Raw genomic sequence first — 13,558 nt, forward strand, 5'->3', positions numbered from 1 at the left:
TACATATGTGTGTGTGTGTGTGTGTGTGTGTGTGTGTGCGTGTGGCAGAGGTGTAAAGAGTACCTAAAAATACTTGAGTAAAAGTACAGATACCTTACAGTGAAAATTACTCCACTACATGTTACAAGTCACCAATTCCAAAACAACTTGAGTAAAAGTCTTAAGAGATCTGATTATTAAAAGTCTTAATAATCTGATTTTAACAGTACTTTTACTTTTACTAGTATTTTGTTTATACTAAATAAAGGCTCAAAGATGCACTAGTCAAAGAGACATGCCAGTGAAAAACTGTAACGTTGTGGAGAAGCTGTGGAAAACAGGAAGAGGTAAGGATCTATGTGCTGGTATTTCATGGAAAAACTAGAACAAACAATAAGGAAAAAACCAAAGGGAACAAAGAACAGAATGACTGGCAAACAGACAACCATTACATTCGACAACTCACAAGGAGCTAAAGAAAAGCTAGGGCTATATATACACAACGGGGGAATAACAAGCTTAACAAGACAAGACACGCCTGGGGAGACTAATCAAGGGGAATCAATGAACAAACGGACTACAAAGTTTATTTTCTAAAACCAAAAAACACCTCAAAATTACATAACAAAAAAAACAAACAAACAAAAAAACAATATCCTTCAAAAAGGTCTCTTCAGTGTAATGGATAAATAAAATAATGTTAAGTAAAATTAAAATGCCGAAGCCTTCTTGCACTGGCTGTGCTGGTTTGGGCCTCATTGCCAGCTGCAGTCATGTCCTCATCTCATATATAAAACACCTCTGATTCACAAATACTTGCTAAGGAACTCGCATTCACATAAAGTAGCCTTGTTGACAAGTTTGGGTGAGTAAGGGCAAAATGCACAAGATGCAGTACTTTCAGTGACCTGTAATAGGTAGTATCACATCTTTTGTATTTTAAACCTAAAATGTGTTTTAATGTCACTATTGATGAGGACTGTATGATCTTTGAATAATATCAGTCTTTTAATGCAAGATATTTAAAGTGTACATGAGGTATACTTGCAATAGTTCCACTTTAGCACAATCAAATATACTTCAGTTTATCTTTAGTTGGCACTACTTCTGCGCAATAAAAGTGCAGTGAGTACAAAATTAGTTTCAATTTAGCAGACTTTGCAAAAAAGTACAATTGCAGCATATTTTTATTAAGTACATGAATATGTAAATGTATTTGTAGTATACTTGGCATGAAATAAATGCATTTCAAATATATTTTAGTATATTTATTTTTCACTAGGGGTGACTTCTTTTAAAAACAAACCAAAAAAAAAAAAAATCTTACCAACCCCCAAAAAAGCAGCAAATCTGTTGACTTGGTTTCAAAAATCCATCTGAATAAATCATTCACAAATCGATCTAGTAAAGATCTGGTTGCACCAGTTAACTGTCCACAAGAGGGGGAGATTATCAGTGAATATGGATTAAATAAGCTAATTTAATGAACATATATTATATGAATGCACAACATTTTTGATACTTTTCTGATCTTTGTTTGTGTCATTTTTGAAGCTTGAAAGCTTCAGTTGGCATTTGCTTTAATTACATGGAAAAGAGCGACCAGTACATGCTTCAAAATTTCTCCTTTTGTTGTGTCTTTTAAAATGAGATGAGTACATAATGACAGAGACAACTCTTTTGTGTGTGAGACGAAGGTCCCTCTCATTAAGCTTTGCATATTAAATTCCAATTTCAATTCAAGGGGTTTTGCCTCATACTTTTCTTTTTTTGAACAAAAACAAACATCACTGGGAGAAAGGTCCCTAAGGCTACGGGGCGATGGCTCATGTGACTGCTCTGCTCTTTCAAAAACACTCATGTACATTATCTCAGCCACCCAGAAGGGGTCACAAACAGACCGTCCAACCCCCTGGTGCTCTTAATAAGAAAGCCATGAACTCTTTCTGAACGCATTTCATTCTTTCACAAAATGATCCCACTTTTAGCACACCATTAAACTTTTGTTGGATTGTGTTTTGTCTGGTATCAAACTTCCTTTTCTGATGCCAATTAAATTTGTAACTTAGTAGCTTAATGCACTGCCTTTTTTAGCACTGACGATTACACAGTTCAAATGATCCATCATAGCTTGAGGAACATTCAAAAGCTTACCTTTACAATTCAAAGATTTATATTGCAATATCTGAGCTAGAAAAATGCTTTGTACAGCATCCAATAAAAATAACAAAAACTCTTGTATTAAACAAGCTGCTATAGTAATGTGAATAAAAGGCTCTCTTAAGAAAGATTACTTGGAAAAGAGAAGGACGTCATCTAGAAGCATTTCAAGGATGTGGAAGTTCTGGGGGGTTTATTCCAGGGGTCAATCAACTGGAGGTTTTCTGAGGTTACATTGCTAATTATCCAGCACTTCCTTCAGACAACTATTTGAACTTGAAAATGTCATTTTGCAAATCCCTGGTGTAAATATTTGATTTACATACTGTAAATAGTGGTGACTGCAAGCATAACTGAGGAGTGCAGGTGATGAGTGTTTGCTGTCCTCTCTTACCCTGGATGTTGTAGAGCCGGAGAGTGTGTGTGATGTGCATGAAGGTAGTGGTGACTTCAGAAAACAGCGGCCCTTTAGTGACTCGAACCACCGGCGGTTGAGAGGGAGAGTAAATCTGTGTGAGAGAGAAAGAAAATCAATGTGAATCAAATCAAACTCATAAAATCCCCTCAGAGCAGAGCTACCAAAGACACTGCATGACAAAACTGCCTAATGTCCTGATGAAAGACGAAACTCATGAAAATCATGATTTAAACCCAATCCACTTTCTCTTGATTTCCTGTTTCTTTTTACTCTATCTACAATGTCTACAAATAAAATGTAATAAATAAATAAATAAAATTTCTCCAAAAAAAAATAAATAAATAAAAATCTATACAATTGGGCAGGATTTGGAATATCTGATAATTTGAAGAAAAACCCCCAAATTAATAGATTATCAAAATAGTTTTTACTGTTGCTTCTTTGTCAGGCAGGAACAGGTAGGCGCCGCTCTTGTCTTTATTGCTGGTGGTGCCGTACAAAACAAACTCCACCTTGACCAGGTGCTCAGAGTCATCCTCCTTCAACCTCATTTTCTGTAAACAAGAGACGTTTGAACATTTCAGAGTCATTCCTAGATGTATGAGCTTACAACAAACCCAGAGAGCTGCAGTCTATGATCTAACCTCTAAAAGTCCTGTAGCTGTAGAGATGGAGAGTTTCAGGTGAGGATTTTCAATGTGCACAGGAGCCGCATCTTGTTGGTAGAACTGTCGGAAATGCTCCAGTTCACTGATTGAAATCTGCCTGCCATCCTGAAGAAACATGTACTTAGCAGCTTCTGTCCTTGGCTCCATTCCTTCCATCAGCTGGTACACGCTCAGTCCCAGAGGAGCAGCTTGAGCCACAAACGACAACTGTCGTGGAATAAACAAACACGTTACAAACACCATGAACTGGCTTGAGGAGCATTTAGATGACCTCAAACCTCAAATATGGACTAGTTTGAAGAATCCACAATCCTCCCATTGCTCTTTTCCATAAACAATACACCCATAACGCTGTGATATGATGCACTGATGTAGCAGATCTCACCTGGAAGACGTCGGCAGCAGTATGACTGGCATCATTCCACATTGCGCTGACTTGAGCACGGACCACATGACCCAGAGCATTCAGCACGCGCACTTTAGGAGTCGTCACATATACTGTAACCATGGACATCCTGGCTTGCTCTGTGGGGTTGTAAACCACCAACAACCTGGGAACAGCAAAAAATTAAGCATATTTATGAAGCATTATATGCCACACAGATTCTGCTGCCTTTTATCATCCACTTCATCATGTTCATCTACTTCAACACATGTACCATGAATCCATTTTTATCTCAACATTATTCTATATTGTGCTAATTATTATGCTATAAAGCACAACAGCAAGGTTCCCAAAGTAAAAATCCTATTAGTTTTTTTTCTATAGAAAAATGTATTTTTAAGAAAATTAATTGAAAAAATTGAAGGAATTGTTGATTTACCTTGGTTTTTCATGAACTTCAAAAATTATTTTGCGAGGTAATGCATCTTGGGATGGCTGAACATCATCCTGTAATACAGAACCAGAAAAAATGTAATGTTCACATAGCAATTACCAAATTTCGGAGTGATGCCATGTTATGGATGTACAATATGAACACTCACCATCTGAAGAAAGGGATTTGAAGGATCATGGAAGTATGTTTGTTTGTCCTTGAGCACCAACCAGTGAGCTGAGCTCACAATCACTCGCTTCACATTCAGAATAGAGTGAAACAACCTTAGAAATAACAAAGATCATGATGCTTTACCATGTTTTTACCATGTCTCTTTTACCTGATAATATCAGTTAATAAGAATCAGAAGTTCGAACAGCTGCGCGGAGCGCAAGTGAGCGAGATCATCTCTTCCTCTTTACTACTAGTTTTAATGCGAAATAAACATGAATGAACATCTCCTCAGGTAATCGCCCAATCACTGTTTTTTTAACCACAGAAAGACGTCAATAAAACTGTTTGTAAACAAAATGTCACGTAGCATTTCATTTACCTCAGGCAAGTCATCAGTGTCCACAGCTCGTTAGTTCGCTAGAGAAATTAAGTCTATAGAAGAGCATTTTGCGAAATTTTAGACTATATATTCTCATCATATTTTACTTTACCTGTTAGTGATGTCTTAATTAATTAATGTATGTTTAAATAAATCTGTTATGACAGCCACTGTGTAAATATTTCAACAACAAATAGAAATGTTATAATAAATTTAAATACAGTGAATACAGCTTTTCGTAATATTAGAACTTTTGCAGCTAGATAGTATGCAAATGCCCAACCAGATATGAGAATTACCAATATTTTTTCAGTAAACGTTATTCTTTAAACACTTTCTGTATAATGTACAGGTGCATCTCAATAAATTAGAATGTCGTGGAAAAGTTAATTTATTTCAGTAATTCAGCTCAAATTGTGAAACTCGTGTATTAAATAAATTCAATGCACACAGACTGAAGTAGTTTGAGTCTTTGGTTCTTTTAATTGGGATGATTTTGGCTCACATTTACCAAAAACCCACCAATTCACTATCTCAACAAATTAGAATACTTCATAAGACCAATAAAAAAAAACTTTTTAGTGAATTGTTGGCCTTCTGGAAAGTATGTTCATTTACTGTACATGTACATGTACTCAATACTTGGTAGGGGCTCCTTTTGCTTTAATTACTGCCTCAATTCTCCACGACATTCTAATTTATTGAGATGCACCTGTATAATAAGATTTTTTTTTTTCTGATAGTTTTACTAATTTTTTAAATAATCATTTAGGTTGATCAGCCCTAGAAAATGTATGATGTTTTCTTTTAAACATATTGGCGGCCTTTTGTTTTGTGGATATATAATACATTCATTATTTTGTCATTGTGCAATGGTTATTAATCAGATGGCAATGACTGCTTTATGAGCAGTCTGAAAGTTCTACCCGACTGACACTTTGGGCCGAAATGCAAAAAAACGTATGAAAATATTGGTGTTAGTGAAAAGGTGGCATATGTCTTCTACCCATTCACTTTAAGATATTTCAAGAAAGAGGCACTACCTGGTTCCATAGTCCACAACCACCCAGTCTTTGCCCGTGCCCGTGATGGCATCATGATGTTGAAAGAGACCTAGATTGCGTCTGGCTTCTGTCAGTAACTTGTAATTATCCACTGCAGGGTAATCATTGGGCTGGCCGTACTTCTGAATGTTGGCCAAGGTCAGAGAGTAGAGGACCTCAGCTGCCCTGCGGACAAACATGAAGTGACATATGAAACTCCCTCCCATGCAAGATCAAAAGTCCCCTCAAATCCACACAGAATAAATCCACAGTGTTACAAGAATCCATCTGGCATCAAAATACCTCCTGAATCCGGCTAATGTTCACATTCCAGTAAAAGAAAGATAATAGTCTGGTATGGTCACTGCTGTGTTGGGAGTGTCCGAGTGAGAACAACAATAATAGCAGAATCTCTCCACATTATAGTAACAATACAGGTGTCGTCTCTACAAATAATGACCTTCTCAAATTTTCTACAGGAGATGAAAATCTATAGCTGGGCGAACCTCGCAAAACCTGTTGAACATGAGTCATATTTCACATCTTAAAAAAAAGACAGAAAGAAATTAGGCCTATATTTGTTCATTAAGGCAGTGGTTCTCAACCATGGGCCCAGGGCCACAGCAAATTCCCAATTGGTGCGCAATTTTAATTTTAATTAAAAAACAGGGGTAATATATTAAAAATAATCTAACTCTAATCCAGGGGTGCCCAAACTCGGTCCTGGAGGGCCAGTGTCCTGAAGAGTTTAGCTCCAACCCCAATTAGACACACCTGAACCAGCTAATCAAGCTTTTTTTAGGCATACTAGAAACTTCCTGGCAGGTGTGTTGAGGCAAGTTGGAGCTAATCTCTGCTGGACATTGGCCCTCCAGGACCGAGTTTGGGCAGCCCTGCTCTAATCTCAATTAAAATGCTACATATACATTAACTATTAATAATTACTAAATCAGTAAATAATACCTACAAATCAATAACTGTTGGTATACAGTTCTTGAAACATCTGGAATCACAAAATGAATGATGGTTAATTTTTTTAAAACATGAATGCTCTCAGTTTCTTTAAAAAGTCTGAAAAGAAGCAGCTTAAATACAGGAAAATGTTTAGCCTACATTGGAGTGGGGCTTTGATTATGTTAAACAGCAGAGGTCTTCGAGTCAAAAATGTTAAGAACACCTACTTTAAGGAAATTAAGCCAATTTTTGCATGTGAAAATATGTAAATTATTTTAAAATAAATACATTTAAATGTACAGAATTCACACATGATATTAGCAGTTGCTTTACTAGTTTTCTTTATGCTGATTTAAATAAAATAATTGTATTACAGTTAAGAGAATCTAATGAGAATATTTAATTTCCAGTAAAATGCAGGTAACACATTTTATTTTCTTTATGAAAAATATCATTTCTTTCTTTCTTTCTTTTTTTTTTAATGTTGGGGTGAAACGTGACATGGACATGTTTTCTTGAGATTGACCCAGATAAGGTTTCAGTGAATGACATTTTATCGACAAGTGCAGAAAATTATGGCCTCTAACCTGAGTACATCAGTAAACTAGAGTGACACAATTATCCATGGTTTAAATCTATTATTTTTACCCAAATAGATCTTTGAAGTGAGTTGATAAAGCAAGATGGTTTCTGCAGATCAAACATTTCAACATTTCTACTGCATGGTTCACAGACCATAGTTAAAAGATAAAAACACAGTACATGTGACCTACATATTTCACATCAAACATACATCTGCTTTCTTCTCCCACAAGAACAGCCAAACATTGACTTTAATAATTAATTAAACATGAAATGACCTTGGACTGAATATCTCTAATCAATCTACTGTGTGTGTGTGTGTGTGTGTGTGTGTGTGTGAGAGAGAGAGAGAAATTGAGCAGAGCTGAACAAAGTCCAATTTGCTGAGTGAAAGAAGCCATCGTGTAGAACGGGGAATAGTTTAACAACTGCATACTGATGAAAACTGTCTCCAGCCTACATTTAGACACCCATCAAAATGCAAATACTGTCTTAAATAGAGTTCTCCGCAGTTATCACGTTTTGCCATAAACAATGAAATGCAGGACAGCCACTGACATACACAAACACATACATACAGGATGTATAGAATACATAATATCAAAAAAATAGTTTTAGATAACAATGACAACACTGCTCTACTGGTATATGTAAACAAAAATGTTTGTAGAGGAGCATACAGAAAAATCAATATGTATCACTGCAACGTCTCATTATCTAGAACCAAGCCAATTAACAAGAGCTGCAAAGACATTTCAACATGCTGTAAAGGATAGATAAAAAATAAATAAATAACAAGGAGTTATTTCTTTCACATTCTACAAATTAGCGATAATATTCCTTATTTCTTAATAGGATCAATTTTTATCTTTCTAGGGCCAATATCATGTTAGAAAGAAGTCAAGGAGAAAAGTTTGTAAAGCACCCACAGATGAGAAGGTGGCACAGTCAATGGCCATGGTCAAATACTGAATAAATACTAAAGCCATTGAGTTGGTGGCTCAAAACCGACTGCTTTAATTTGCTCTGACCTTGTCACAGGGCTTCAGTTTTATCGTGACAACACAGACGTGTGACCTTCAGCTTTGTGTGTTAATTAGCAGCATACAGCATTGCAAGAAAAGATGGTAATGTCTGTTATCACAGAGCTCCATTTCCTATAGACAGACTCAGTTCAGGGGCCAGTTGCGTAAACTTCTTAGACTAGTCTTAAAAGTTAGTCATCTATTTTATTTTATTTTTTTAAATCAGTTACATAAAACTTGAAAATTTGAAAAATGCTATTTTCATGACTGCTAGTATATGTGTGTTAGGTCATCTGTATGTTAGTGTACTTATAAAAGTTGATCAAATAAACTTTTAGCAGATAAAAACATTTCAAATTTACAGTCTTTTTCTGATGACCAAACAGACCAAAAATATTTGGGTCTCTAAACTCTGAATATTTAGAGAAAAAAGTAATCAGACTTTGAAAAAGCTGAATTTCCAGAAAATGTCTTTAGTTTATACAATATGAATTGCAAATGTTATTGCACATATTAGCATGGCATTCTGGTTCATAATTAACTTTATGTTAATTTTGAACTCATGGTCTCAAATGCAAATCAAGTCCAGGCATATGGAAATGGTATTTTTTATTGTTTCAACTTTTGGACATTGAGACCCATACCAAACATTTCTATGCAGTGCATTTATGCAGATTAATGCAGTGCATTTCAAATTTGGTTCTTCACATTTTCTCGTTGGTGCAATGAATAGCATTGTTGGTGCTACAGAGAGCAATAAAAGAAATCCTCTTTGCTTCCTGTAAACTTTTGCAGATCATTTTCCAATGTGGTAAAACTTCTCACTGATCTTCTCTTTCATAGACTGTTTCAGCAATGAGTATCGAACTTTTGTTCAGTTGCACACATTAAAATTTAATAACTCAGTTTTATGTATTTGCTGAAGCCAATTTTTACCTCCATTTGGCACTTGGCAAGTGTTAACTTGTGCACTGTCACTGTAGAGATTCACGTAGTGCATTTGGATTTGTTAATGGCTTACCTGAGGTGTGATTCCAGCACTCTGTCCAGGCGTTTGTAGAACGGCCGTGAGGTGAAGTATCCACTCCAGTAGTGATCGTCTCGATCCGCATAAGTGAAAAAGTCTCCACTTAGCACAGGCAAAGCCAACTGGCCCACATTAATGCCAACCGGATCCATGCCAGTGCTTTTACGCAAGGCCTCGAAATAATCTGAAATAGTTCCAAATTGGGCCTGCAAAGAGAAACAAAAGAGATACATAAGAAAAAATAAAGGCTGAAAATATACCAAGACTTCAAAGTGTGGCCAATTGACCTATCGGTAAGCCCCTCCCCTCGAAGGCAGGTGAGCCAATGGCAGTCGAGTATCAGTTGCACGGAGAGCGGAACTCGGACATCTTTAGGTTTCAGCACCATAGAGAAACATTGGAAGATCCGAAAGCTCACATCGGATTCATGGTGTTTATGCTACAAAAACAGAAAAACGATGTGCCTAGGGTACTTGTAACACTAATTCCAGTTATCCTGAGAGGATAGGCAATGTAATTTATTTTATTCCATTTCCTAAATCCAACCAAAACAGAGCAAAATGTCCCTAAGCATTCAACCCCAATCACTATGAAGACGAAAACGTTCATTTTCTGGTTGTCATACTCTCATTAAGTTACACTTTTCATCTGCTCATGCAGAACGTTAATGTAATCTTGTGCTTTAGCAAGGTATCTCTGGCTAAAACTAGCTAACGGTAAAGTTAGTGAGTCCATGCTAACATACAAACCTAAATAGCGAACTGTTCTTACGTCATGTACCGTGCAGTGAAAGTCAAAAACACATAAACGAAGGTCTATATTAGACGGTGACTCTCCATATTAATCTGGTTAAATGTAAATTAATTTAATCTTACTCTGCGGTATATGAACGGTGCTGATCCTGCATGTTGTCATGGCGATCGTGACGACCATAAAAAATAATTCTCCCGTTTGCATTGTGATCTGTATTTTTACATATTTATTTTAATATATTTTATATATCCCTCCATGGCATATTTAAGTCCCACTTGAAGGTCCATCTGTGTCCCAAATTGATCAGAAACACCTTGGAAGAAGGTTTTCACTGACAGCTGTCATTGTAAGACAGTGAGCAACGCCATTTGTTTGTCCGAGTGAGCAACAGTAACTAAGGGGGGTGGGGCTTACCGGTAGATCAATTGAACGAAACACTGAAGTCTGTCTAAGGATACTAGACCTGGACATGAAGCTCAGGGTGAGAATTCATGTAGTCAAAGAGTTTCTGGTAGTTTTCAAACTGTTGGTCCCATTCAACAGCTTCAGTGTAGCGGAAATCATCTCCAAGTGGTGCCAGCAGCACATTGGTCCGAAAAAGTTTGGATTTCTTCCTGTACTGGTCCAGTAGCGTCTGAGCTCTACACATGGAGAGAATAAACTAAGTGGAGGGGAATCTAAAACTAATCAGAATTGAGGGAACACAAATCCACAAACAATGACACAAAAAAGGGATTAAAAACTGTAACTTATTGAAACAGACAGACCTTTTTAAGACATAGTTAGAAACAATCATTGTTATTTCTAGGTCGCCATGAGTAAATATGGTAGCTCCTAATGTCTGTGACTGGTGTGTACGGCTGTACCTCTCCTGTACGTTGATATCTGTGATAGCCTGAGGAGGAATTCTCCATGGACAGCTGATTCTTCCTCCCGGCAGCCTTTTAAAGTCAAACTGGCAGCAGATTTTTGGGTCAGGACCACATGTATGGGGAACATCGTAGCTGTAGAATGGCATCATGTGACACAAAATATCTGAACTTGAGTCCTGATCTGTTGAAATCAAAAACAAATGCAAACTTACTAGTCTTGTTTGGCCACACTGGTGAAATTTCACCTAAATTTCACGAACAAAAAAAGGTACACGGTCTACTGTTAATAGTGCAGCGATAGATGAGGCACAGATTATGCAGGAATCACTTTCAAATCAAGCAGCTCTCAGTCGGTCAACATCGCAAATTTACAATTTAAATTCTGCACCTAAAAACTAATATATTTCAGTTTTACAGTTAGTATTGTTTTTACGCAAATTAAAATAAAATTGTAAAATAAAATAGCATCATACAATAACTCTGAAACTCATTTCCTTTTCTGCTGATGTCACCAAGCCCTTTCAATTTTGGGCCTTTCTTGAAAATAAGTACACAACACCCACTTTCCCTGATACAACCAATTGCTTAAAGATGGATCAATTCCTATTTTCCCCTGTTACACGCTGAAAACGTTTAGTTTGCACATAATTCAGATTGCGATTTTGACAAACAACTACGAGTCCATTCAGTTTCAGGGCTTTAAATCATGAAATGATCCACTAATGTCAAAATCAAATCATATTTTATTTGCAATAAAAATATTCAATTACCCATTCAGCACAGCATGTGCTCCAGAGTGACCTTCATAAAAGCTGTGCGAATAAATAATGCAAGATTTTCCTTTAAAAAAGGGACCAGATGTGAAGCACAGAGTAGTCTGGCTGTCTGTTAAATGGTGATATATGGAATTACATTGAGTAGAAAGCTAATTCAGCCTGGCATAGAGAGCACGCTGTCGCAGCCAAATGAACTGTAATCATATTTGTTCAGCACCAGCTACAGTCAGAGAGATCTAAGTTCGGAGTCCAGTTTTTCCAGGGTTTTTGAACACTAGGTCTGGGAAAAAACAGCATAACCCAAACAGATGCACGACACTGAACAGGCAGACAACGGAAAACAATAGATGGGATGTGGGATGGCATTTCCTCTGACTTCTCTTTTGTTTGCCGTTCTGAGAAAAGCTGGCTCCAATTCAGCCCTTGTAACGTTTTACTCATTTCCTTCAGCTCTTATTTTTCATTCAAATAATTAGAGAATAACGACCAATGAAGCAACATATAGCAGCTCCAAAAAACAGACTTTTAGTGAGGTCAGTAACCACAGGTGTAGTTCATCACATTAAATATAGGCACTTAACGGATTGAGAAACTTTGCCCTACATAGTAAGAGATTTAGACATAGGGCTCAGTGTCTTATGCATAATGCATAAAGGCTGATGCTGCTAATTAGGTTATACTTAACATGAAATATTTACACGTGATTTTGCCTCACTAATAAACACTTTCATAATGCAAAACTAACTAAAATAAATGCTTTAAAAGGATTACTTTTTGAAGACTGCTTTTCAAACGCTTCATGATTTAAATATTGTTTTATCATTTTATTTATTTTAATAATCATTTTAATATTTAACATATAGCCTATTAGCTGAATTCATAAAAAATAAAAGAGAAACAGTTGGTAGTTCAGCAGTATAGCAATAAGCAAATGTACTTAGTGAGTTCAGTTAAAAAAATTAATGAAAAGTTATTAGGTAAGCTTCTGTAATACACCTTTGTTTCTTTCATCTCCTTCATTAGAATAACAAAGCAAACAAATGTACATTATAATGAGACCAAAAATAACAGTTACAAAAACAAATGCTTTAAATGTTTAACCTTTAAATCCTTTGTATTTGTAACTGGTTATTTTTAGGTTTTAAAAAGTTCATAATAATTGATATTATTTTTATGAAACCAGATTAAATGCAATTTTCAGACTTGTGAAGTGTGGTCTGGACTGAAAGGTTTTGCAGCAGTGCAAAGAATATTTTTAAAGGGCCCTTGTAGTCATTGAAACAACTCTACAACATGGCTGCCGTTGTTCTCCCTTGTTTATTAATTAATTATTTTCTTTTTGCATTTTAATTTCTATTAATTAATTTATTATTAATGTATGCTGTTTGGAACGCATTGATAATGCTTCATAACTAAAAAGTGTCCAAATGCATCAATCTGAACACTATGAATTGTTTTATTATTTAAAATCTATTAATATTTTTTCTGTGCATTTATTTTGCTTGTATTTAGCAATACTTGGTTTGAACTTTGTGCATTGTACTTAGTTTGTACTTTGTGTTGTAATGCAACATTTGTGCATTTTTAAGTGTGGCACAAATGTGTCTAAATTTGTCACTCTGCATGGTTTATTCCTTCACTGTAAAAAAATGTCACCCCTTTCAACTTAAAAACGTAAGTTTTGTGGCTGTCTTAAAATTTTAAGTTAAATCAACTTAAGACAAAACAAAAACTGTGTAAATACACATGCAATGTACACATGTGTTGCTCATGAAGCAACACGAGTGCTTTTTTTCTCCAAAAAAAATTATTATTTACCACTTTATTTACATTAAATTATTATTCAAAGCTTGTTCATGCTACAATGTTAACTCTAGCGTGAACACAACATACATGCGTCATGATGCTCTTATGAGCGTGTGTGGCAGAT

At 35.9% G+C, this 13,558-nt stretch overlaps 1 protein-coding gene across 1 annotated transcript in view; it reads right to left on the minus strand.

Moving 5' to 3' along the window:
* man2a1 (mannosidase, alpha, class 2A, member 1) overlaps positions 1-13,558 on the minus strand; it is a 105,283-nt gene that overhangs the window by 53,019 nt on the left and 38,706 nt on the right. Inside the window, exons 7-16 of the mRNA XM_016490515.1 lie at positions 10,847-11,033; positions 10,444-10,621; positions 9,222-9,433; positions 5,640-5,825; positions 4,213-4,327; positions 4,050-4,117; positions 3,611-3,776; positions 3,202-3,432; positions 2,989-3,111; positions 2,534-2,648 (exon numbers count right to left, since the gene is read on the minus strand). Of these exons, the coding sequence (XP_016346001.1) occupies positions 2,534-2,648; positions 2,989-3,111; positions 3,202-3,432; positions 3,611-3,776; positions 4,050-4,117; positions 4,213-4,327; positions 5,640-5,825; positions 9,222-9,433; positions 10,444-10,621; positions 10,847-11,033 (1,581 nt within the window). The remainder of the gene's footprint in view (positions 1-2,533; positions 2,649-2,988; positions 3,112-3,201; positions 3,433-3,610; positions 3,777-4,049; positions 4,118-4,212; positions 4,328-5,639; positions 5,826-9,221; positions 9,434-10,443; positions 10,622-10,846; positions 11,034-13,558) is intronic.

Source organism: Sinocyclocheilus anshuiensis, unplaced genomic scaffold (assembly GCF_001515605.1).
Source record: "Sinocyclocheilus anshuiensis isolate Anshui unplaced genomic scaffold, SAMN03320099.WGS_v1.1 scaffold246, whole genome shotgun sequence".
Lineage (NCBI taxonomy): Eukaryota > Metazoa > Chordata > Actinopteri > Cypriniformes > Cyprinidae > Sinocyclocheilus > Sinocyclocheilus anshuiensis.